This window comes from Phaenicophaeus curvirostris, chromosome 7 (assembly GCF_032191515.1).
Source record: "Phaenicophaeus curvirostris isolate KB17595 chromosome 7, BPBGC_Pcur_1.0, whole genome shotgun sequence".
In the NCBI taxonomy this organism is placed as follows: domain Eukaryota; kingdom Metazoa; phylum Chordata; class Aves; order Cuculiformes; family Cuculidae; genus Phaenicophaeus; species Phaenicophaeus curvirostris.
The window spans coordinates 10,178,311-10,206,078 of NC_091398.1; the positions used below are offsets into that span (position 1 = coordinate 10,178,311).

Genomic DNA, 27,768 nt, shown 5'->3' on the forward strand with positions numbered 1-27,768 from the left:
CATCATTTTTCTGTGGAGCTGCTAAGTGACATGAAACCTTATGTCACGCTTGTCAGGCTTTTATAATAACTATATAGGCAAAAGAATAATAAAAGAAAATAAACTGTTGGTGAGATAAAGGGTAGCAGGAGTGAACAGGAGGCTAGAGAAAGCAAGAGTGGTTGAGGGCATGTGGCCAATCCATTCAAGAATTGTAGCATTAACAAAACAGTACCAGTGAAAGGACTCAGCTCTAGAAGTGCAGGTTTAAGAGAAAAAGAAAAACACAAAGCTAGACCAGATAGATAAACTCATTGTGATCTCCTGCAAGCTTTGCATGATAAAAATTACTGCAGTAGGTTTTCCTGGACAGCCTTTCCCCATGCCCAAAGGCTTATTTTGACAGCAGTCACAGAGATAACCCATAAAATGCACCACCACCATCATAGCCGTTTTGGTATTTCCATTTATTATGCTGTAAAAAGTGACACTATCTGGATTTTATTTCTTAAAATAAATAACTTTCCTTTTCAGAACCAGTACAGCTCAAGTTTAGATTCATTCATGGGAAACTGCTAGAAATACATTCATTGCTGTCAGTTCCCCACAATACAGAATCTAAAGTCAAGATCAGCCCATTTGGTTACAATGACCAGAAGTACATTGCCAATAAGTAGAGTCACCGATAGACAGCCCAGCTCTGAAGCAAAAAAATCTGGTACAATACATTTTGTTCACAAAGATAGGCTAATTAATGCTAAGACTATCACAATATTTCTGAGTACAAAGCATTAAGTTAGCTTAACAATTTTAGGTTGTGATACGGAAGAAACACACATGACATAAAAACAAAGGAGTGGAGGAATCCTCTTTGGAGCATAAGGAAATCAGCATTTGATAAGATAACCAAAAGCTATTTACGGTGAAACCTACATGTCAGTGTCATGAATGATAAACAGCCAAACCAATGTACTGCATATATTTATATTCATAAATAACACCATGTCTAAATAGCTGCATCGCTGAAGCGGACATTACAAAATAATACGTCTTCTCACAATGAGAAAAACTAGCCAGCAAAAATGCACTGAAGCTAAGACCAGCTAAAAGCACTTGGTATGATTCAGGAAAGCATTAATTTTAGGGATAGCCATGACAGACATGCCTTCTTTTGGTTTTTTGTATAGACGTGTATTGTATAATATACCTATCATTTGAAAATACCAGAACGAACAATGCAAATTTCAATTAAAGCTAAACTGGATATTTTTTCTGAGAAGCCAAGGGATATGTTTTAAGAGGAAAAAAATACTTATGGAAGAAGTCAGATCAGCACTGAGATACAGAATACTAAACTAGAGTCCATCTGAAAACATTCCTCTACACAAAGTTGACAGATCTGTTGCCAGAGAAAACACGTTAGAATTTAGTTCAGGGTGCACAGCAGGGGAAGAGGCCTTGTGCTACTGCGTGACCACTATGTTTCAATAAAGAGACAGAGGCCATGTCATTTAGTTGTTGATTAGAACAAAGGTGGCTGTGACACAAGATGTGAAAAGAAGAACAGCTGATCTTCAGAAAAAAAGAAAGGGGTTAAAAAGAAGAGAGAAAGTGTTTGATAACCATGCCAGCCAGCTTCGCAATGTGATTCAGGGCTTTAAACTTTCAGGTTCTTCCAAGATTTCATCACTGTGACTGTCACTGCTTGTGATGAGTATCAAGCACTTTTCCATGAGCTCTGTCCTCCCTACAGGGCGGTAGTATGGCATACCAACAAAACTGTACAGGAACTTGAGAGGATTTATTCTCAACTACCTTGACCTGCTGGGTCACTTTGGAGAAGTTACTTCTCTCTGTGCCTTAGTGGACTCATTTGCAAAAGGAGGATAATGTGGTTCAGATCATCTTTTTAAAGTGCTTGGGCCATTCTAGAAAGAATTTGGGCGTTATTTCTGAATTATTTTAGTGCCTAAACAGAAAGTGTGAACTTTGAAATCTACTAATGACTATACGCTAGGTGCTAGGATAGAAATAGCCATACACACAACTCTCAAGCACAATCTCCCTTTCTATGTGCTAAGCAATTATTCCCTAAAATTCTTGTGCTAAAATTCTTGCCTGTGTCCAACAATTGTGGTGCTTTGTGAATAGCAAATGCTTCATGTTAAATGACTGCTCCCTTTTGAGGTTTTATGCCATAGTATTGGCAGAAGCAATTGCACATGGGACAGGGAACTGTCATAACATTGTACTTCTGCAAACAACAAGTATCTGTATCGACATTCGCAGTGACGGGGCATGTGTCGAGCTGGCTTTAGTGGCCAGACAATAAATGCCACCATTCACCACAAAAGGCATCACCTACTTGTGCTCTGGTTGCTGAACTCCCATTCTACACCAGCGGAATCCCACTGATGCAATACCCTGTTCCCTGGTTGATGGTAGTGCAAGAAAACAATATAACCAAAAATTTGGCTTGACTCCTGCTCTGTTCATGCTTTGATTGGCTCTATGCTCCTTAAAGCTGTTTCACTCCATCTGTGTTCCTTAGCCAAGCCTAAATTAAGCCAGATTTACATGTAATATTTGGTTTAGCACCTTGTCTTTCACATACTTCCATTCCCCTCACCGGTTCCTGGCACAACTACCAAGAACACCACCTGTGAGCCCAAAGCGGGGAGGGGTTGCAGCTTGTCAAGGCTTTGCTGTAGTGCAAATAAACCTGCAAGGAACATGACTGCATAGAGCAGTCCCCAGTGGCAGGGAAGTACTTTAGCAGCTGAATATGGAGAGAAAGGAGGGAGGCGAAACAAAGGGAACTGAAAGAAACACCTCCAAAACAAAACGAAACACCCCACTAAACACCATTTGATGTTACAAGTCTCAATCCCCTACGCCATTTGGTCAAACAAACCTTAAAACAGATTCCCTGACAAGACTATCTCTGCTAACAAACCTAGAGCAATGACAACTGTCACCTATATACTCTGTTGATATTTATATCATGTAAACAAGGTCCTGTGGAAATTTTTTTTTTTTTAATATTTTCCCAAAGATAAGTGCAGATCAGTATTTAACACACCCAGCCTAAAGCTACATCAGCACCCTCAGCTTATGAAAAACCTCACTGATGCTCATACCTGACAGTGCTCTGGCTCATCTCGGCCATACTGGAAACAGAGGGCTATAGAATCAAAAACTCAGCAGAAAAATTCTTGACCATACACTAGAGTTCACATAGAACACAAAAATAAATTAAGTAGTGCACAGTAAAGCCAACAACAGCTAAATATTTTTATACATGAATTATATGCAGCATGAGGTAATATTGCTCACATTATGGAGGGAGATTCTTAGTTTGTTTTGTTTCTTTTGAGAGATTGGATTTGTCCTGTGCGTATAGAAACTCCTGTAACATAACACCGAAGTAACAGAGACTTCTGTAAAATATTTACCACTATCAGATAGAAACACACAAGCTCTTCATTACTTATGTATGCCACAATTAAATAGGTAAGTGATTCGATTCTTAGGATCTAGCTGAAGATGATTATAGTAAGCCATCGAGATTTTTATGAACCGTTCGGTTCTCCTTGCCATTGTTGGAATCCTCTGACGGCGTGTATTGGACCTGATATTCTTGAAGTATTTTAAATACGTCATGGTGTCCAAAATGTAAAGCTTCATCCATCGGAGTGTTATTCCACCTACAAGAAGCAGCACAGTATTTCTAAGATCAGCATGTAAGTACAGAGTCAAAAGCACCAAAAATCTAGTTCTTTACATACTGGGCTAATAATTCAGCACACAGACCACACCAAGTTCAGCAACTGTGAAAATAATTCTTAAGCTGAACATAACCTTCTAAATAATTGTTATAATATAATAATTCACCAGTTTTCATTCCTGCTTACTCTGCAGAGAGCCAGAAGGATCCTGTTCCTTCTGCTTTAGTGTATTGTCTCAATGCACTTATTTGATCAGCAACCTCTCCTCCAAACTGGCAAGGAAACCACTCACCTGTCTTTGGGGAAAGGATTCACTTTGCATGCTTCCAGTAGAAATTTAACAACGTCCACATGTCCTATAAAAAAACCCATAAGGATTGTTAAGCGTACATGTTTATATATACCTGTGCATACACATATATAGATACAAAATTTTAAAAGGCAGGTATACATATATGGAGAGTGAAGAAAATTGACCACAGGCCATTAACAGACAGCGAATTGCCCAGGAGGAGACATTACCTTCTGCAGCTGCTACATGCAGGGCTGTTCGTGAGTCATAGTCTCTTTGTTCCATATCCATCCCTGAAAGAGCAAATCTGAAAAAAAACCCAAAAACCATAGCCCCAAAAAACAATTACAGAGAAGCCTTACATAATTAAAACAAGTTACAAAACTAGCATGGAACAATGCCCCTGTGCTAAAACGAGGAGACATCTGCTGCAAGAGGATATAAACGGTATCAAAACCACACCGTACCTTCAGTTACAACAAAAGGGGCCCTTACTGCTTTGGCTCTAAAAATAAGGTAGGGGCTCAATTTTCTTATCTGAATTAAAAATCTAACAGAGACAAGCTAAGTCACATAAGGCAAAGTACATTTATGCCAGTAAGGACTCCCAATTCCAAAAATCTGACCAGTGTTACAGTATTGGGAGAGTTCTTTCATCACACTACAGTGCTCCGGGACAGCAGAGCAACACTATACACATTTTTCCAGCTACTAACTATATTCAGGTATATTGTAGCCACATTAATATATTTATTTTGTCTCTTACTATTATTAAGTGTTGCTAGATTCTACTTCAGCTTTCAAAAGCAAAGCCAGATTTCCCCACCTCTCCAACAATAGTGTACATTTTCTCGTCTGATTTTTTGTGGCAGTTTCAGAATTGAATTATAAAACAGGCCAGGGTACAGCTTGTATTTTCTGCCATTGCTATAAAATGACAGATTAATGAAATTTATTTCAGTACAATTCAAAGAAAGGTAAGACAATGGGATTTCAGGATAGTGTAAGGGTACCTTTTTGATGGTTAGTTTTGAGGTTTCTTTGTTGTTTGGGTGAACACATTCAGTCTCCAGTGTAGCTCAGATGTCCCCAACATGGACACAGAGCACATTCATACGTGAATGACAACAGCAGTTACCAAACAAGAGCTTTCCTATTCCCAACCCTGCCCCAGTTTTTACCTCCGGAGCGCAGACACATCCCCCGTGTAGGCAGCAAACAGCAGATTTATGACAGACTTCACCTACAGAGACAGATGAAGGCCAGTTTATTTACCTTCTTCCCTCAAGAGGAAGTAAATGGAAAACCCAGAAAAGCCCAGTGTGGCCAGTCAATCCAGTGCTTATGAGCCTGTTAATATTATTCCTTTCCTTGGCCCTATTTTGCAGTACAATGTAAGATACTGGAAGCACTCATTCCAGCTTGCTTTGCCACCAGTACAGTTATATCCGTTTTTCCAAGATCGAAGTCACAAGGACAGCAAAGGAATCCCAAAACGTACATTTCTATTCTACTGTGGTTAGAAAAGAGCCTTGCTGTATGGACAAACTGTATTTCTTTGATTGCCCAATGACACTGAGTATTGAATTACAAAGACAGCATGACTTCACACAATTCACAAGTCATAAACACCTCTTAAGATACTCATTCTGGAGTGTTTTTATTTTTTACACAGAGGATATTCCTAATTGGGAGAAATCCATATGAGCACAAGAGAGGACGTGGTGCTGTTTTGGCTTTGTATAACAGATTTTCCTTGCATACATTCAATATAGAGACAGGGAGATCTTGTATTTATCGCCTACCCTAGGTGGGAGGAAGGTGGCAGTGTGTGGGCAACCCTTACTAAACAGTGGGGAATCTGAGCAATAGACCTACTGAACGTGTGGCCTGGGAGGAAAAGCTCCCATCAGAGCTCACACCTTGCTGGACTCTGAAGGCTCCAGCCTCATGATGCAGCTCAGGAGGAAAGCAGCTTTGCCAGCTCCGCTGCTCTCAGAACAACGTGTTTTAGTACTGCAGATGGCACTTAGCTTGGTAATTGCTTGCCCAGGATGTATTTAGTCTTTTCTCTAGCTCATGCTGACTTGTTGGAAGTAGCGTTGAGACAACCATACATGATCTTACACAACCATACACGATTTGATAGGAATGGTTGGACTTGATGATCCGGTGGGTCTCTTCCAACCTGGTTATTCTATGATTCTATGATTCTTCAAATAATCATTTTAAGCACATAACTAATGACTTACAAGAAAAGCAAGGTTTCAAGGCAGACAAAAGCAGGATCTTTTTAGATCAAATAGCATAGGTAATATCTCAGGCAAGTAGCGCTTTTCTTGGCTGTATTAATGAGTAACAAACCACACAGGCTATCAACTTTGTCCCATGCACATTTTTTACACATCCTAGGGTATAAGAACCCTGAAGTTTTAATGAGTACCCAAACCAACAAGGCAGATGGCTTTAAGCATCCCACTTCAGCTTCTTCCATGAACAGCTATGGGCACTTCTAGACACTGTTTCCAGTAAACTTTCTAAATCCTGTGTTGCTTTTTGAGTTGGGTCTACAAAGTTCTGTTGCCACTACCAGCCAAGTAACAGAGATAAAGGAGAAAACTGATGCTGCATCGAGTAGGAAAAACAGGGAAAAAAAAGCATCACTGCCCACAGGCAATCCTCCCACAGATTCCTGCAAAACCACAGATGAGCCAACATCTCTGCATCTTAGAAACTGAGGTGGTGGAATTGCTTGTTATTTTATACACCTCAAGTATGCACTGACGCAGAGAGTCTGAAGTAAAAGGAGACAGAGCCAGGGGAGAAACAGAGCCCCGCTCCTTACTCCAGCATCCTCAGACTCTTGTGGCTATGTTTCAGCTGGCACCAGCGGGAGCCCTGCACACGTGTGAGACCCACTTGCCACATCTGCATGTCTCCATCCTTCCGTGTCCCCTGGGCCGCTTCTAAACCTGACTGGCTCCAAAGCGAAATGCCATTTTCCCTGGGGCTCTCACAGCACTGACCCCTGAAACACCCAGCTCACCTTTAACACTGGCAAACCCAAGACCATTTCCCAGAGCCTCCTCACAACCATTAGACAGGACAGGCGTGAAGTTTTTCTGTTCCTCCTATAAGACTTGTTTAAAGCTTCTGAAAAAAAAAACAATAAACCCAGCAACCGAGAACTCTATGGCACATCATTGTGGGCTTTGCTGCAGATGCAGCACAGCCAGCACTGCCTGAACCCACCCACTCCTACAGCCCCTTCCCCGCAGCCCTGGGGCAGCCCCTGCACCCCGCAGTGGGGTCGGCTGCCTCTCCAGTCCCTGCAGCTACAAGGCAGGGGAACTGGCCCTCGCCAGCACCCTGCAAGGATGCTGCATCCCATTGTTGCTGTGGTGAACTCGCAGCTTTCGCAGATTAAGAGAATCTCATCACCAAGACCTGCTAAGTGTAGCCATCACCCAAGAGCACCTCTCATCTGGCTTTCAGTAGAAAACACCACAGCCACAGGAAAATATTAAAACCTCCTAAAAGAATGTGCATCTTTCATAGACACCGGGCTGCAGAGTACCTAGAAGCAGGTATGCAAGGCGAATTTATTCATCAGGATGATTCAGGAGCTCTCCTCGCTGAGGGAGAGGTTAAGCATTGCTCTCCTGCAGGTAGCCTGCCAGCAGACACTTCAGGTCCAGCAGGTGCCAAGCACTCCCCCTTTCCCAGGATCTAGCATGAGCAAAGGGCATTGTCTTCAATAAAAAAGCATTTCAGATCACTCTGGCCAGGCTTCTTTAGGTTTCTGGGAAATGCAAATGTATATTAAAATAATAAAATAAAAACCCCACACATTCCTTCCTTAGAAGAAAAAGCTCTCTGATAGCAGCTGGGCCAAGAATCCTTCCGATTCAGCTAAGCATTGTGCTAAGAAGCCATTTTCATTTTCTCTAACGATGTGTCAAAATCTAATTTGGAGGTTCCTGAGGCTTTCTAACTCAGGCCATCTCTCTGCAATCTGGGAGAGGTTAAAGCCACTCCTTTCTCAAGATAAATAATGTAAAATCCAAGTTCACATTATCACAAACTGAACTTCAGGACAGATGAAAATAAAAAGAAATCCAAGTCCAGACAAAAAGAGAAAAATCTTTGCACCCTACTCCATCAGAATAGTCTAAGCCAAAAAATTAACCATTTTAGAAGGTATGAAATGAAACAGATCAAATGGCAGCCATAAACAACAAAGATGGACATAAAAAGTGAATTCAAGAATAAAACTTAAAAATCTGCAAATCCAAAATGCATTTTGGGTTCAAAGTAAGAATATACAGTTTCCATGAGCATGTTCTGGAATATTCTTTAGTTTTCAAGAGAATATTAATATAAGTAGCATATATATTGAACCATCATGTAAGATGTTATCATTCACGTTGAGAAAAGATATTATATGAGGATAACTTTGCTGCACAAAATCTCACTTAGGCTGCCATAAAATCATACACAATCAAGGCTTCAAAAACTGCAAGGAAAAGTTCTCTACCCCTAAACTCAGAGTCTACTAGCCTGAAAGAATAAGCCCAGTGCAACAATCAATAGCAAAAGAAACTCTCAAGTGGGAACAGCAAACATGGGATTGTGTGGTTTTTAACTGCAGGGGAGGAAAAAAACCAGTCAAGACAACTGATGAGCTGTATTCATTCAAACTAAGTCAGGCACAAAGGACAAGACAACTAACTGATGTTCCAAGACTCTTGTTTCTCACCAAGTGCTTGGTTACCTGTTCTATGCCATGCTCAGTACCAGTGCTTCTGTTAACTGCACTGATGAACACACTTCGCCCTGACCTTCAGAAATGGGAATAGAAAGTTTTCCTTTAGCCTGACAGCTATGAATTTACCTTTTTCTGTCGAGAAGGAATGGAGTCCCTTTGCCACACATGAGCTGGATCAAACATTACCACACAGCTATACAGTATCAAACCTAGAGTGAAAATTGTTCCACATTTTGTCAAATGGGAGATAAAACCTGCATAGTCCATGCCAGAGGAGTTTAACAGCTCTCCTGTCATCATGCCAGAAATACTGAGCACTACTCACTTATCTACAATGAAACCCTCTTGGTACAACACTCCTTCCTGAGTGCTTAATGTAATCCTTGTCCAGGTGGTGAAACCAGCAAGGAACGGCTGCTTAGGAATATGTCTGTCACCCAACACTAAAGAACAGAAGTCCCAGACCACACCTTGCATTCTCACCTTAGTACAGTAGGTCTTAGACTCAGCTGGATGAAACTACAATTAACTCAGTCTACTGCTGCCAATGGTACTGCTTTACGTTGGAGGTGGTCAAATGACCATGACCTCCAGAGGTTCCTTTCCAACTAATTGCCCTGTGATGCTATGAGTAAGAACGTGAGCAGTGCAAGAAAGAAAAATCAAGACTGTTGCTGAAGAACTACACTGAGGCCAAGTTAAAGGAAGGAAACACTCCGAGTTCAGAGCAGCAGGAAGTCACACCACCATGGCAGACATTTCAGATAACCACAGGGTGGGAGACAAAAGGGAAAAAAGGGGGGAAAAAACCCAACCCACACCTCCAAATCGAGATACAGCATTGAAAGTTACAAAGGAGAACTGAGCATTCAAGTGACTCCTAGTTTAAAACTTCCAAGGTGCTGTTTTTTAAATAATTCCTAAGCTTGATCCTGCTAAAAGTTTTTAAGAAACCCCCTTCAAGCACCAGCGTTCAGATGTGAAACTGCCCATGACTGGAGGAAGTGCAGCAGAACACAAGGGCTGCCTTGGTGTTTCAAGGAGCTTGTGCCCAGCACGCAGCCTGTGCCAGGCTGTCCCTTGTTTCTCTCTAACACACTGTCAGAGTGCTTTGGTAAGACAGGATAGCTTTGCTTTTGTTTTGCAGTTTGTCAGTGCACCAACCTGAAAAACCTAACAAAAAAAAAAACAAGTTTAACTTCACTGTTAAAACAACCTGTTAAAGAAATATTTGTTATTGCAAGTGAAGTTTGAACACATCTACTTTATCTGGAAGGCTCGACCTGTATGTGGGAACAGCCTTGGCAGAGTATTTGTGACAAAATCTTTTCTAGTTGAGCTGCACACCCAAATCCAGCCCCCACGAGAAGACTTATTTAGGTAGGCTCATGATGGTTAATAGCAAATCCCCATACAAGACCGAGATGAGAATCACTTCTCTTTTAACACAGACTGGTTTAGAGTTTTCCTAATGTGGAAGTACAGCACGTGTATCACTGCCTAACTCTAATGTTATCAACAGAAGATCTTTCCAAACACTTCACAGAGAGCAAGCTGCTATCTTTATCAGCACTAAGATGGGAAACCGAGGCCCAGAGCTGGAAGTGAACTGCTACAGTCCCACGCTTTCTGCCTACACTTGAGTGTTATTGTAAAACAACCAAACCCCAAAGAGGAACCAAAGCCAAGCAGCTGGCTGTACCAGCCCCATGCTCTATGCCTGCCCACGTGTCCCTGTCCCTACAGGGATGTCTCCCACACTGCTTTTGCTGCAGTGACTCCAGCACAGCAGGGTGAGCCTCTGCTCCATTACTCACTTGGGTCAGGAGAGAAAAGCCAAACAGCTGTGCATGGAAAGAAAACAAATCCTTTAGAAAAAAAATTAATTTAGCTCAGAGATAGATTAATTCCATGAGAAGCTCTTAGCTAAAAAGGTCACTGAATCTGGATTTTAATTTCCTACTATGACCTGCTTCCTGAAACTGCTCCCCACTCCTCCCCTCAGTTTCTTGGAAAACATTATAGAATTTACAGTCTAAAACAATATTATTTCCAGCTTCACTGTTTCTCCAGGTGGCTGAGGAACACAGTCAAAATACTGCTGCTAAAGGCAACAGAAACAAGGATAAACAATCAAACCACACTAACCTTTCCAATGCTCTTTACATGATATTTAAGGACAACATCACAGGTCAGCCCTCACAATACTGGGGAAAAAGGTTGTTTGAATGCCTAACGTTTCTCAAGAACTCTGCCATACCCGAACTCTACTCTGCACCAGACCCAGACCGCTGACAGGAGACTTTCAAATACAACACAGCGTGGGGAAGAGATAGCAGAGCTAGCAGAGAAAAAAGAGCTACCACTCTCTTCTCTCGCATCTCGCATTTTGTGCTTAATATGGGACACAACATTTCCTTTTGGGAACCCTGTCATCCTGGACAACTTACTTGAAGGACCAGGTTTTAAACATTCCCCTGCACTGCACAAGGGGCACAGTGATAAATTAGGATGTGAACCGCAGCTCAGGACTTCCCAAATGACAAGCAACTGACATACTGAGCCTGGGTCCAGATGCACTGGGTGTCCCAAATAAAAGCAAGGCTCCTGGTGTGTGACACTCTGCCACCCAGCCTCCTGACGGATGCTCCTGGCTGCAGAAAAGCCACACTGAAAGGGAAATAAAGCTCTGCATATCTTCCCCAGCATAGAATGCAGCAGAAAAATTAGAGCAACTTGTCTGACATGTCTCTCAGGCACAGTTCCCCACGCCACTGAAAGCTCCCGATATTGCTGTTAAAATACCTTGGCTATCTTCCTTTGGCACCTATGCCAACAGCCAAGACGCAGAACTATTTCCCTAGTTATCCAAAAGGTCTGGCAGATGTTATTCTTAACTGCAGATCCTGGCAGCATATTGTTATAACCAGGAAAAAGAGGACAGTGTAGAGCTCCATAACATCTCTGACAGGGTCTCAATGAAAGCCCCCATTAGGCAGCTGAGTCGCTCTGACACAGGGACACTAGAGCAATGGCCCCGCACTCACGGCCACTGCCCTGCACGGGGCTTTCGCACCCATTGTTCACAGCACCCAGCTTCACTAATCCGGCTCAGCACTGGATTAACGCCTAAATTCAAAAAATAGGTTTTTAAGCTGTCTAGGTGAGTGCTTTTCTCACTAGCGTGGATTAACATTTTGTACTGGGAAGAGACCGACTAATAAAAGTCATCCCATTCTCCTGACCTTTGCAAATGGCCAAGTGCCGACAAGTAATGCAGGAGCAAAGAATTTACAGGAGCCACAGAGGGGCTGCACAAAGTAGTAAAAGCTCCAAAATCAACACAAATTCAAGTTCACAGTAACACTGTTCTACTTTTCCTAAAGCTTCCCTATTGAGGGTCATCCAAGTATGTGGCAAAAAGCACTCATTCTACCTGCTCTCTGGAAAAATTCAGATTTTTAGATGCTTTTTTAGTCAATGGAAAAAAGTCCTGAAATTTAAGACGCTGATATAAATTCTGAAACAGCAGCAGTGACTTATGAAAAACAGGATAAGTAAACCTAGAACGCAAATTAAACAATTTAGTCCCCCAGATTTTACACACTGAGCTTGTAATTGAACGGTGCTGAAGAAGAACCTACAAATGGCTTTCTCCCTGCACATAAAGTTTCAAAATAAAATTGAAAAACAAAACAAAAAATCCCTAAAACCTGCTCAAAATGAATTTTGAGGCTTCAACTTTGTAATTAAACCTAGAATGCAAGCAGACCCTAAGAGAACAAAAATAATCCAGAGGTGAGTGTTGGAGAGGAAAGTAGGTGGCTGTTCAGACACTAGACAGCATCAGTTATTTTAAAAACTGACCATTTCTGTATTTACATAAGGATATGGAGCTGTTGGAATGGGTCCAGAGGAGGCTACAAAGATGATCAGAGGGCTGGAGCACCTCCCATATGAGGACAGGCTAAGAGGGCTGGGCTTGTTCAGCCTGGAGAAAAGAAGGCTCTAAGGAGATCTTATAGCGACCTTCCAGTACCTGAAAGCGACTACAAGAAAGCTGGAGAGGGACTATTCATAAAAGCTTGAGGTGACAGGACAAGGGGGAACAGGTATAAACTGAAGAGGGGTAGATTTAGACTTAGACATTAGGTAGAATTTCTTCACCATGAGAGCAGTGAGATACCGGAACAGGTTGCCAAGGGAGGTTGTGGCTGCCTCATTCCTGGAGGTGTTCAAGGCCAGGCTGGATGGGGCCTTTGGTAACCTGATCTAGTGGGATGTCTCTGCCCACAGCATGGGGTTGGAACTAGATGATCTTTGAGGTCCCTTCCAAACCAAACTATTCTATGATTCTGTGATTCTATGATATAGAGGTGTGCTGTGTTCTGCAGGGAAAGAAATCTCAATCAAAAGCCACCATCTCTGCAACCGAGCGTCTGCTTTGTTTCACAAGAAATAAAGTGAAAGTTGCTACCTCAGTGTAAGTAAAATATTTGCTTTTAAAAGTAAAAACGTAGATTGAGCCCTAAACAAATACCCAAACAAAACAACACAGTTTTGTCAAAATCATTTCAGTATTACACTATCTTCCCACTGAAGATGTTCAATAACTTTTAAAAGTGTCAGTTTTCAGTCTGGCGCAAACATCTCTGTAGCACAGGTGCATTTGAAGGACTAAAACTGGTATGTAGATACCTACAGTGCCAGTACAGGAGAAGTGCAAGTGTAGCACCTCTCCAACACCCATCTCCAGGCACAGCTGAGCCGAGATGCCACCCTCCGTACTCACCTGCGTCCCCACGCCAGTGCAAGCAGCCTGCCAGGATACAACTCCCAAACATAAGTGCTGTGGTTTACTCACCAAATCCCAGACTAGTTTAGCTGCCACTCAGGTGAGGGATGGCTCCAAAGTGGTCTCAGAGCTCACCTGGTGAGGTTCTGCCCCTGTGTATTTCTAGGGATAGACAGCCCATGAAGACACTCTAAGCAGCCTCTGGATTAAGCCACAACATTACTTTGTTCCACAGAAAGCTAACAGTTAGATAAGAATTTCTCTATTAACTTTCTGAAGCCTGCAAAACAAGGTTTTTCTCCTTGAGTAAGGATGATCACAGACCACCTCTACCTCTGCAGCAACCCAATGTAAATCGCCTCTAACAGTGCCTCTTGCCCCAACATTAAATGAACACAAGGCTTGCCATATAAAGTTAGAATTCCTTGGGAAAGTCTTTGTTCCCTTATACTATAAATAGAGAATATGTGAATAAATTAGTGCATGCACTTACACATATTAATGACATACAGTAATATTTGAAAATATAAACAAAGCTAGCTGCTCCATAAAACTTTAATTCCTTCATGACTTCTCCTCCCACCTCTGTAGACTGTTTTCAGCACTACTGATCCCTGTTTCCTTGTGTCATTTGAATGAAGTGCAAAAATAACTCTAGAATCTGCAAACATTTACCCTTTTGTATTTTGATGCTAACACAGGAAACAGGATTTTGCCACTTTCTTTCCTCCAGTCCATTTTCTTATGCACCAACTATCATTTAATTTCCTCTAGATGGTGCAAGCTCCTCTTTACAGCTCAGGACAGAGGATGATACCCAGCTCCAAGCTGTGGATTTATTTTTGAAGTCAAGGCTGCTACCACCAAGTTTGTTTTTGCAGTCTCTCAGGTGGAATTAACTGGATATGCTGCTTGCCCAGCAAGTATTCACATAGCTGTTGGTAGAAAGTTTTCAGACTTACTTACTTATTCAGACAGACTTACTTATTCCTCAGTAACTGCCTTACAGTTTTTAGCAGTTGTGTTCCAAGCCAATTTGTGTATATACTGAAAGCTTCTTCTCCCCTGAGTTATGTCTAGACTGCAGCCACACAAGAGGCTGTATTTTCACGTATATGTATCCAAAGCAACTTTAAACCAATCACACTGCTATAGCTGCAGAAACCTCAGGCAAGCCAGCAAGGCAGCTAGTTATTTACCCAGGTTCCCGAAGGAGTTTCTCCATCTTCCCTTGGCCATACCATATGGCAACTGTACTAACAGCTTTCAGCCTGGAGTCTCTTGGATGATTTAATCTATGACACCAACAAAGACACATTCCAGTGCTCTGTAACCTACATAAAGATGCTTGCTGCATCTGGATAGTTGAGCTGATTACACAGACCACAGGGAATGAATTATTTTTTGTAATATTATTGCTTATTAATTAATTCCTACTTTATAACAAAATGGTGAAATATGCTAGACAATTCGGTAGGTAATGTAGGGGGTTTTTGACCTTTAAATGACTGATCTAGCTACAGATTAGGATGGCAGCAGCCAGCACCTGCATGAGAGGGAATCGAAAGGACAGCCCCCAAGGGTCAACACTGTGGTTACTGCCTCTCACCTCAGCATCAAACTGCACTTCAGACCCAGACAGAAAGATGGTGGGAGGAGTTACGAGACAGGTGTTAACTGTTCGCTAACAAAGAGATCAATCCAGCAGAAAAAATTATGCAGTCCTGATATTGTTTGTTTGTTTGTTTTTAATTTATGTACCAGGCTGGTGAAAATCCTAGCATGCTGGTAAATGTCTTTTCTGCAATTCAACTTGAAAAATTGTTTCAAATCCAAACCTGATCTTTTAGAACAAAGCTGGTCATTTTCTTCTTCTGAATTCCTACATTTTTAAATTGGTAGAAAAATGCTATGTTCCTAAAAGCCTGAAAACAGAGCAAAGAGTTTTGACTAAGTTCAATTAAGACTCAGAAGTGCTAACACATGAACAAGCTTGTAGTGGTAGCTCAATCTTAGTACCTCTCACAGAAGCTGTGTGTGTAGCTGAATATAACATTTAATTACAGGAAATATAGACATTGAAGATTTCTCTTCACATCAAGGAAAAAAAAATCATAAGCCCCTTACTTCACTCTGAGAACAATTCACAGTCTCCTTTACTGGATAATGTATAGGCTAAAGTTACAGAAGCAAAAGGGCAACCTTCCTCCTGGATGGCGTTTCCCTCTCTCTCTCCCAGTTGATTCTACCATTCACATCTCCTTTGTATTCAAACCTCTTAGAGACAGGTCAGTAAGTCTAAAGTTCTAGAGCATGCCTACCCAAAACTGCAAATAATTAGAGAGTATCAACACTGCATTTACAAGAAGCTGATTTTCTTTCCCCACCTCAGCCCAAAGCCCTTTTTTCATCAGAATACTTTAAAATAATTTAGCTATTTAAAAGCACTTAAAACCAATACTTGCTACAACCTAGCACAATACCTTAACTGTTTGTCCATTTCTCCTGCTGTTACCATACTATTTTGCATAAAATTTTAAAAGCACAACAAGGACACAGGATGCAGTAATTGAGAGCGGAGTTACCTTTTCTTCTGATCATATTTGGAGCTATGAAAGATGGAACAAACAAGAATACAGCTCTTCCAATATCAACCTCTTTGCTATACAATGATCATCAAGTGGGGACACAGTCCTGGAAAGCCTGTCTCACTGGTATTCCTCAAAACATATCTCTACCTGTGAAAGGGCTAATTCACCTTAAATACTACCAGGCTGGAGATGCAAGTTCTTCGAAGCATTAAAAACAAAAAACCTTTAATACATATGGACAAAAAAGGTCATAGATAGGATTGAGCTCAGTTGTACAACTAATTAGGCCTCTGCATGCCCAGAGATCACTGAATTTCATTCTTCTAATTTTTAAATTATAAATGAGATTTAGCATCCTGTAAATGAAATTTAAAATACTCTATATTTCCAACATACTTTGTGAATCCATAAGTAATAGTATATATAATACTACGTTTGGTTTTGCTCAAGTGCTGGAAAGCCAGTAATAATGGCACTGGTTGAACTGTCCTTGAAGACGGAAAGCTACACAAGCAGAAACCTTATTTCATGACAACAAACACTGTGAATTTGCAAGATCTTATTATTTACAGTTCTTCTGGCTACTGATTAATTCTAAAGTATCAGCAAACTGATTCTGTTTAAATTACAGATAAGACTATTTAAATAAAACAAATTAAGAGTTAAGTAATTACATAAAATGTTTACTAGATCAAGTGAAATGTCTACTTACCTTCAGTAACTGCAATTCTTTCAGTGACACCATGCCCATCTATTTCACTCCCGAGATGCGTAAGCCCCATAGGGTGAGCTGAGGCTGTTCTGGCCAGCTGTGTTTCTCAAATCCCACACTCCCACCACTGCCTCCCTCACTGGTGGCAGAAGAATCAATTCTTCAATAATAATGCATCCAGAATTTGAGCTCCAGAGGTGGAGTGTGGGTCACATAAACCAAAATTTAGTAGAATCCCTGCATACAAGCCTCTCCCCAGAAACCAGGGTATCCAAACTAGGTTTTGTCTAGAAAAGAGAACATAATGCCATAAAAATGCCCAGAGCGCATGGATGGGGCAGTTTCTCCTGTCCTGTGGTATCAGTCGGGGCAAGAGGTACTCAGCATGACAGCAGAAACTGTTGTGGGAGGGGCACTGCATGACTGATGGTGTTTTTCCCCTTTTAGCAGATAAAAACCAGCATTAAAGAACTAGTTCAAAGGGTAGACAGGAAAACCAACATGCAAGTCAGAGCGTAAGAGTCAGAGGCATTGACTCCATCAGTATTAGATTACAGGATCCCAGGAACAGAGAATTCTCTAGGTGGAGGATAATTTCTGCAAGAAGGCCTTAATATTCCCTTGTACACAACTATGGTATGCAATATTAAAACCAGGTACTAAGCTGAATGCAGCTAATATCACTCTGACACAGATGCCCCTGAACAACTCACAGGTGACCCTCGTTTATTAACAGTAACAGGAGACCTGTAGTAACTAATGCTGAAGCTTCGCCAGGGCTTTGATGATGATGTAATGCCTAGAGAGCATCCCCTCTGTGCACACACGTGCTTGGCCAAAAGTGTGGTAGAAAAGTAGCTTATCTCAAGCACTACTCAGTAATAGTTACCTGCAGGTGTCTTATGCATTGCTTTGTACCCATGACCTTTGTTTTGGGGATGATTATTTTGATTTGAAAAGGCGAGAATACTAGGAAGAGGAGAGAGACATGAGTACCAAAACTGCCTTAGCTAGATTACAATGAGCATGGTCATGCTTGGTTCTACCTCCTATTTCTGACTTCTTCTGGTACTAATTAATCAACACATGTTCTAGTTTTGGAAACAACTGAGCTGAGCATATCACTGACAAAGCTCCCAAAACGGAAGCAGAAAATTTAATTATCTTCCTCTAGACTTAAGACTAGCCGATTCCACATACTGACAGGGTAATTAAAAACAACTTTCATGGACGTTCAGAAACTATTACATCATGTCTGCAAGCAAATTTTTTAAAGTCCCAATAAGGAAAACTAAATTAGAATAACTATGGTGAACCAGGCATTTCCAGAGAATCATGATTTAACAAGAGGGAGTAACAGAAAAATCTGACCTGGCTCCTGTCTTGATGACAAAACATGTTACTGCTGTGTGGTGGTTTGCCATGAATGGTAGGACACAGGAACAATGTGTAGACAAATAATTTCAACAAAAGGTTTACTATATCAAGTGAAACATTTAAGGCATAAAGAGGCATAAACACTTTCACTCTTCAAGTCAGAAGACGAAGACAGGCAAATTTTCAATTTTAGGTGGTATGTAGATCCCATCAGTATTTTTGATAATAATACTTGAATCTTGGTGCCAAAGCATCAAAGCTAAGTGGTAAAAAATGAAGGACCCTCTCAAATGCTTTAACTTTGCTGTTAAACTATTTCACTATTTCTTAGCAGCAACGAAATAACATTTTGACCATTAACTATGACAACTGGGAGTTCCAAAATAGTAAAATAATTCTTGCAGAAAACCATTACAGGAATCTCAGGGTCATCATCATCTCATAATAAGACTCTGGCAGTTCCTGTTCAGTGGTAGTTCCTGTCCTGTTCCTTTCATAGGCTAACCCCTTGAAACACTTCTGCAGCAAAAAGCATAGGAATATATAGAGAAATCCTAACAAGAAGAACGAACACTGACCAGTTCACTCTGGATGCAGGGGGAAAAAAAACAAGAGCCTTTGAAGTAGTGGACACAGACATTATTAACACTGCAAGATTTGGGACCAAAGGACTGGGATCAATGATAGTCACATAAATAAAGCAGAATGCTGATGGGTGCTTTACTGCCTGTAGCTGTATTAAGCGGACAGGACAAAAGAACATCTGCCTTTACAAGGACCTATTCACTATGACCAATATTCACACAACCAAATAGAATAAAGCTCCTGCTTTCTGGGCTGTAGGTACTTTGCAATTTACAGAGGGCAGTTTACTCTTAACTGCAGGACTGGGAGCTGGAATTATTCCTAAGAGTAGATGTTGACAAAAGATATTTAATGAAATTTTACAAGCAAGAGACTAACTACACCCTCCAGGCTGAAAGCAAAATAGAGAAGTTTAGTCAGAAATTTGCACTCCGTTCTTGTTGAGAGGGTTGTTTCTAAACTGTTAGGAACTTGTTTCAAGGAACCTTCTTCTAATTTCTAGACTATTCAGTAGCTGTTTTTCTTGCATCAGAAGTATTTATTAGCTTAAACAGATCCTCCACCTCCAGTTCCATCTCCAGACCACTAGGAACAGTCATATTACACATCAGCCTTTGGCACATGGGGCAAAATGTACTCAGCTATTTTAGCCTGCTTCCCCATGCCCTCAATCATAACTCTTAATCCTCTTCTGCAATGGCACAGGTGGGTTTTTCAAACACCTTTGATCAGAACAGTGTATTCTCAGAGGAAGATTACATTTTAACTAGCTGTCTTGAAACAATTACAGGTTGGAGAAGTTTTAAAGACAAGTCCTTTAAAAGAAGGCTGAAATGCACTCACCAAACAGAAAGCCAAAGCTACACGCATAGCCCAAACCAGGTCTACCAGTCAAAAAAACCCCAACAGTATTGAATGATTAGTTCTTGAACAAACAATAAGGTTGTCTGCCTCAAGGAAAAAGCTGGGCTAATGAATAACATCAACAGGAAGCAGGCAACATTATCTCTTCCTATCACTCCTCTTTTGTTCTCAGTTAATTGTTTTAATGATAAGCACTCTAATCACAAGGGGTCCTAACAGTAACATGCTGACCCTCAGCAAATAACACAATTCCACGTTTGCATTTAGCCTGTTACACTTTAATAGCAAACTAAGGGAATATAGAGTTTTCAAATCCTTAAGTAATTTTCTTTTCTATGATATAATAAAAAATTAATTAGGATCCAGTAGAAAAACATAGCAGGAGCTGAAAATATTAGTTATTGCTGACCAAAGGCCGTTTTTATCTATGCCACTTCTAGGACTCCCTAAAGGCCAACAGATTTCCACATGATGGTAAAGTTCATCACACAGAGTGATCATAAGCTGCAGAAAATTTCCACCAAACATCAGGAAAAAATTTCTCACAACGGAATCGGTAAAGCACCGGGACAGGTTACCCAGTAAGGTTACAGAAACCTCTTCCTTAAAGGTCTTCAGCACTTGACCAGCAAAGTCCCTGGGGAACATGATCTACCTGATGTTAGACCCTGCTTCGAGCAGGAGGTTGGACTAGATGATTTCCAGACATCCCTTCCAAGTTCTATGCCCTTATGGTTTCATTCTTAGGTTGCTTACAGTCACTACAATCTCCTGCAATTCATACAAATGTAACAACACATAAATACTTTGAATTGTGTATGCCAGCTGTCTGACAACTGAAATGGAAAGCCTACTTAACAATAGCACTTAGCTATGAAAGATGCTTCCAAAGAAAATAACAGGTATCTGTCAATAGTATTATTATAACAATTATTTCAAATTTTCAGAATATTCAACAATCAGATTGAAGCAATTTTGCTGAAAAATCATGATGTCAGACTAACAGAAGTGAAAATATTGGGGGGAGGGGAAAGTCAGACTTTATTCCAAGTTTGACCAAATAACAATGGAATACATTGATCTCTAACAGGACAAGCACTACTAACTGCCCATCGTTTACAAAATAACAGTGGTACTTAGAGAAGACCTGCTGTAACCGATCAGATAAAGGCAGAGCAGATAAATTTTCCAGAAGATATGCAGAATACTTTTGCCCTCTGCAAGCATAACTAGTATCAGGAAAGTATGTGGATGACAATACAGAAGGCGACGGCTATGTGCCAACTGGGTAAAAATCTGAGCAGAGCAGCAACTGAAACAGGAAGCATTACCTCAGAATAGATCTGCTCCCCTGCGTGCCTGTGGCATAAATGAATACATGAAAGAACAGCTGGCTGGAAAGTTTTTGAGAAAAGCATCCTAAAATGCTTTCCTTTTCTCCTTGTCCTTCCTTCAACCCTATTTCCTCATCAGCCTTAGTGCTGAGGTGCCAAAATCTCTCTTATTGTAACCGTTTGAACACGCATGTCTTTCCCTTTTTACAGGACAGTCCAGTTAACTCTAGTGAACACCTTTATGCACCCACATCAACTTCATTAAAATCTGTTTTAACTACTTAAACTGGTGCAAATAAAAAAAAAAAACACAAAGCAACCTGCTACCACTCCACTTCTGCCAGTCTAAACTCTTCTGCAGGGCTTGTTTTAGTTAAACGGCAGCTTCAGACGTAACCACTTCCTAAGGCCTGCTACACACAGAAGCATCTGCATTTTCAAAAGTGACTGAACCATGTGCAGAGCTGTGCCACTCTTGAGTCTCGCAAATGCTTTTAAATGCTAATTATTTAATTGATATCAAAAGTATGCATAAAGCAGTATGAGAAATCAATAATAAAATTAACCTCTCCTTGTATTAAAATCAAAAGTAAACAGGAAATTTCTATTTTGCACACAATATTCTCTAGAAGGAGCAAATGGTAAGTCAGAAACCACACTTGATTCAAAGTAGGTTGTTTAATAATTTAGACTGTAGCAAACCAGGAATACGCTGCTGTGCATGACCCATCCTTTAAAAGCGTGTCTACTTACTCATGTGTTCTCTACACAGGACAAGAAGCGTGGAACAGACAAGATACTAGCACGATGAAAAAAATAAGCAAGTTTTAGTTAGACTGCTACCTGATTTAAAGCCTTTTGCCATCCTTGCAACTACTATGGATATTTGTGACATTCAAATTCTGTAAAGAGACTCTGCACTGAAGATAAATTACTGGGTGAATTTAGTCATTCCAATAAGAACTCCGATGAAAAAAGTCTCTTCTTTCACTAGAATAACTGCTTCTGAACTCCCACCAGAAAAGTACAGAAATATTTAAACAAAATTTAAAAAACAAAATAGTAAAAGCTGACAAGTAATAGTTTAGGATACTAAAACACAATATATAAATTACTAAGCTCATAATTAACTACTTTGCTCAGTTAACCACTGTGCATCAATGACATGTATGTATCAAGACCAAGAGAAATAAGAACAACAAACAACATACCCTATCCCCCCTCTTGCCCACCCTCTTCCAACTCCATTGCCTTTTTATTCATCTAGCGACCCACTGGTCTTTTGCTACAAAATGCACAATGAAAACCAAAGTAAGAGCCAAAATATTTCTACAATAAATCAACTGTAGTTCTCTTTGTATCTTTTACTCTTCTACCTTTCCTTTCCTTTATAATGCTTAAACTCTTTTGATACGTGCCATTTTATACAGCTTGTTTTAAAAACACAGTACAAGTAACTACAGTTTATAAACCTATCTACAGAGACGCTGCATTAATAATTACAGCCCTTCTTAGTATATTCATGTCCCTAGGGACAAAATCATACCTCAGAACCATCACATTATAAATACTATTTAGAATCTTGAATAAATTTTCACACACAAAAAAAAAGTAAGCCCAAGACAAATGGCAAGTGCTTTGCCAGGAACCCAGATTCATCGAACCATTGTTCAGATCCCACTGTTGACAGTACAAGGATGTGGGGTTTGGAACACCTTCCTTGCCATGCATGATTTATTACAAGCTATATTTTTCATTTTGTAATGTTCAGTATCTACAGTTACTACCCTGGCACTGGTACAATTAACCACATATTTTCCAAGTGACTGCATTAGTATCTTCTAAACCACACGAATCCATAGCAACATTAATAAACTACTGCACCTTGACTTTTTTATTAGAAAAGTCACACTGAGAAAGTTTTGCTGCTTTGATTTTTGCTTTCAACTTTCTAAGATAACAGTTAAGAGAAAAAAAAATTAGATTATTGTTCAAAATGTTTAAGAAACCTTACGAAGGTTTTTGATGACCGGTTTAACTAAATCTGCTCATTCCATCTACTTTTCCAGAACTTTATCTTTTTTTAGAATGGAGTGCTGACTATCTCACTTAAGTCTCAAAAATGTGTTTGAACAAATCTGTTCTCCATCGAGAGAAAAAAATACAATAAAAATCAGCTTAAAATAAATTTATTAAACAATACAAAAATAAGCATGCTAGAAATTAAGATACATAAATAACATACAATGCAAATGAAAAATGGAAAACAAGACAGGTAACTTAACAACTGAGCCAAAAAGTACAACACAAATGCTAAAATAAAATTTTAAAAAGCATTTACATTTCTAATGAAATGTTAATGATGCTGACAAAGAAAAACAAACAATGAGCTAAAATGCTTGAATATCAAGAATTGCTATTACTGTAGCACAGGTGAACACTAAAACGGTTGCAGACTCAGAACATTCAATAACTAGCCTCTAGCACCGCAGTCATTCAGATCCGCTCACCAAACACAACACGGGCATGGGTAAGTCCTCATGGCAGACCTAACTATGGACCCAGCTGTCTACATACCCTGCCAGGAACACGAGCCATCTGCAGGCATGGCAGGCCAGAACAAAAAACTGTGAGCGTAGGCAAGTTACATAATAATTGGTCCAAAGGGGTCTCCTCCTGACCCCTCTTAACTAGAGGCTGGCTTAAATTCTGAGACAGGCTTCAAAAAACATCTATTACAGAACTGTATTACATAGATCTAAAGTAAAGATTGTGTAAGCTGTACCCTAAATATTGTTATTATGCATATTAAAAACCTTGTAGTCTCCTTAATTTTCTATTTCCCATGCAGGACTTGCTTCTACGCCCAGTTTTGTATTAACTGATGAACACAAATATGGGCAAGATTTTTATTTTCAAGTTGAAACCCAGATGGAACAATTTTCCATCTTCAACCCGTTTTTTAGAATTAGCTTCAAATCATACTACAAATCAGAAAAAAACGGTAGAATTACCAAGCAAATCCTGCATCACACATTTTCTTTTTTTAATTAAACCAGTAATTTAACGAGAAACATATCATCACTGTAAATACTTCTCATTAGCAGCACAGACATGTTATGTCTCCCCCCAGCAGCTGAGGGTATTTCAGACACACAGTTTTGCAGGATCTGAATACTTGTATAATCCTCAAACAGGTGAGACATTTTTATAAGTAAAGACTACATCTTTGCTTATTTTACTTTATTTTCAGGATAAGCACTGACAAACCTAACCTTATGAAACTGCTATTATTCAGCAATTTATAGATGATATTTATTAAGGATATCTGCACCACAGATCTACCTCTTCACCCCAACAGGACTTCAAACCCACTGAAGATTGATGTTCTGTATTGTTTTGCTTAAACCTTTTAATCTTAGGCTTCAAAGACAAGAAGCCCATCCTTTTACAATACACTGCTAGATGAAGATTATTCAGGGTTTAGTCAGAGCTTATTCCAAATGTATATGTAAAACTAACAATACCTAAACAGAGTAATTAAGAACAGCTTGCTCTCCCAGAGAACATCACCTTTGCTTTACACATCTTCGTGAACTGACAGGCATCAAAAAGGGTCAAGAGAAGCAAGAAAAAAACAACTCTCCCCTTATGCAAAACTCACATATGAATGCACTTTGGAGTTTTTGATAAACTAAAAAGGGAGAGGGATATTAGGAGAGGGCAGGGAGAAGGGGTGAGGGTGTTATTATACCAACAAATTATCTGTCATTGTCTCTTAAGATACTCTGGCTGTTAAGACCGTTTATCGTTATATGGACAAGTTTTCTGCAGTTTTATAGGGCAGGCCTCGGCATGATGTGTACTGGGAGTGAGAACAACAAATTATTTGCAAACTTCTAAAGGGGAAAACTTTATAGAGAATAATTTTATAAGATTTTCAGCATTATCAAGAATCTAATAGGTACAAGAATTTAACAAGCCTGTGCCCTCTGTCCAGCATTGCTTATTGAGTCTGTATACTATTTCAAGCAACACGCTACTCGAGATACTCAAAATTACTTAATTATGCAGATGAGAGATGTGGTTGCCTGTAGAAGATCGCAAATCCTGCTTCTTAGCAGGCTGACAGAGGTACAGACTTACTATCATTCTTACAGAACCACAGAATCATAGAATAACCAGGTTGGAAGAGACCCACCAGATCATTGAGTCCAACCATTCAATTATTATTATAAGCAGCAATTCACCATAACTTTTAAAAGAGTTGCTCATGTGCAAGTAAATGAAACCTCTGATTGTATGTTTGAACATGAACACGTATTAGCACTTGAAAAATAAGTTAATTTTAAACAGTTTTAATAATATCTACCTATCTGCTTTGCTCTCAAATATATTTCCTGCTCTCTGCTCAGCTGGTTGCCACTCTCAAACCCAGATTGCTTACATTCCTCTTTAGGGTGGAGCACAGCAGTATTCAGAAGGCAGCCTCCTGAGTCATAGCTACCAGCTGGCAGTACGAGCAGTGAGCAAGATATTGGGAATAGTTCAGCCAGAACTTGTTTTGCTGCATTAGTTAACTTGCAAACAAGGCAGATTCTTCCTCCCCTTCTCCCAGTCCTCCCCAGCCACTTTTGCTCTCTTTATTTAAATGATAGCACTAACCATCATTAAAGGTCTGATTAAAAAAAAAAATAAGATTCACTAGAATGGCATTTCAAAAGGATTAATTTCTGTTTGAAACAATTTTTAAGCTAAAAAAAGAGGATACAATAATACTAAAAAAGGATAAAATAATAACATGACTCAGAACCTATCTCCACTTAATAAAAAAATTAGATTCATGAATTTGCTGCATTTTTCTGACACTATTTTACTTTACATTTTAATTAAAAATCTTTTATCTTTACATGTTGACCCTAATCAGAGGACACATACTAAGTTCTTGCTTAGCTCTAGAGTTAATTTACTTAAAATTCTCAGATATAAACAAAAATAAACAGATATACACCAAAGTGGTATATCTTTGAAGACATTCATATTTACCTTTTTTTTTCTTTCTTTCTTTTTTTTTTAAGTAAATGTGTTTCAAAGTAACTACAAAAGTCAGTTATCAGTTTTGGTTTTTGATGTTTGCATGTGCTTTCCCCCCAACCTTGAACTTTGACAATCTTTTTGGTATAGCATACAGCATTTACAAAAAATGTATATATAAATAAAACACCAGGCAAACAATATTCAAATTGAAGTTAAATCTAGAGATGCTTGAGGGTTTTTCAAATGAAGAATTTAATGAAACTATAACCCATTTGTTTAGTTTTGCTCTCCTCGACCTTCCATTCTATACACTACGGTTCTGGAGATGTCCTCGTTTGATTCAGGTGACACTTTTTTCCATATTGTTTCTTTTAAAGCAAGTTCTTGCTGGAGATTCTCATAGTCCATTGGTCCAAAGGAATGCTAGTTGTTCAAGCAACATACATTATTTATTAGTGTATTTGAAGGAAAAAAATCCATACTTGCAGTCAATGATAACAGACTCGTGTTTTTCACCTCAATATAAAATGTTATTTTCCCTTTTCCAGTTATAAAAAATTCAAATTCCAAATTGGGTACTTCTTAGATGTACACATGCAAATAGAAGCATTTTAAAAATCATTCTACTGTATCTTCCCCTACTGAAATCTTTGTGCCTTAGCTAAGACATTAACAGTAATGAAAGCAAAGAGGCTTTCCTTATCTCAAGAACCCTCACGTTTTTATCTTCTGAACATGTAGCTGGAGTGGACTCAATTAATTCCAAGAGATTGCTTATACCACTTCCTTAGTAACAGGCACTTGTCTACAATCTGAATTCTCTGCCTGTGCAACTCTCAGCAAGTCACACAGTCTCACAGAGATCACTGCGAAAAAATGCTGAACATACACCTTCTGCACTGCAGCACAGAATAGAAAGGCTAAGCCCGCCAGCTGGTCAAGTCTTTATTAAAAGCAACCAGAACAGTAAAACTCTGCTGCTTTTATCAGATACCATATATTTACTCTGGCAAGGGAGATGAACTGCATGAAACGGAGTTAAACATCTGATATGAAACTCTACTTCACAAAACCCTGTCACAGTGTGGTCCACCCAGGTAAGCGTCCACCAATAATGTAAATAAGCTAGTTTATCCAAAAGCTTTGATGCAATACATGTCATTGAGCAGCTCTGCATTTAGAGAAGAACATGCCATATTTCTTCTAATTTCTACAAGCAATACTCACTAACACACATTTTAACTTACCCGCTGATCACCACCTTCTCTGCGAGGATCAAGCTTTTTTGCAAAGTGTCTCAAATTATCGTAGTTATGGAAATTGCACAAAGAAACCAGATCCTGTGAATAATCAGAGAACATATATTATTACTCACATATGATAGTCAAACACATATGAGATTCTAATGATACTACCACTGATGCTTTACATCATACCCTGGTAATTTAAAGCAGTCACAGGAGAAGCTTATTTAATAAATTAGTACAAATGCCCTTTGAACATAATGCAGTAATATGATCAAGTTATAAAAACAACTTCATACTCCTTTTTAAAGAAATATAAATCAGGTGGCAAATTGCAAAACATCTATTTTAATACATTACTACTCCAGCTTTATTAAACACTTTAGGAACAGGAAGAGTAACCGGGGCTAAAACTTTAATATTCAATCAAAAGATGAAAAAGAAAACGGGTAACAAAGTTTA

The 27,768-nt window shown here is 39.6% G+C and overlaps 1 protein-coding gene across 1 annotated transcript in view; it reads right to left on the reverse strand.

The window, feature by feature from the left end:
- Positions 1 to 428: 428 nt before the first annotated feature.
- GLS (glutaminase) overlaps positions 429 to 27,768 on the reverse strand; it is a 65,596-nt gene continuing 38,256 nt past the window's right edge. The window contains 5 exon segments of the mRNA XM_069860755.1: positions 429 to 3,686; positions 4,000 to 4,063; positions 4,230 to 4,306; positions 5,181 to 5,242; positions 27,310 to 27,402. Of these exon segments, the coding sequence (XP_069716856.1) occupies positions 3,530 to 3,686; positions 4,000 to 4,063; positions 4,230 to 4,306; positions 5,181 to 5,242; positions 27,310 to 27,402 (453 nt within the window). The 3' untranslated portion in view covers positions 429 to 3,529.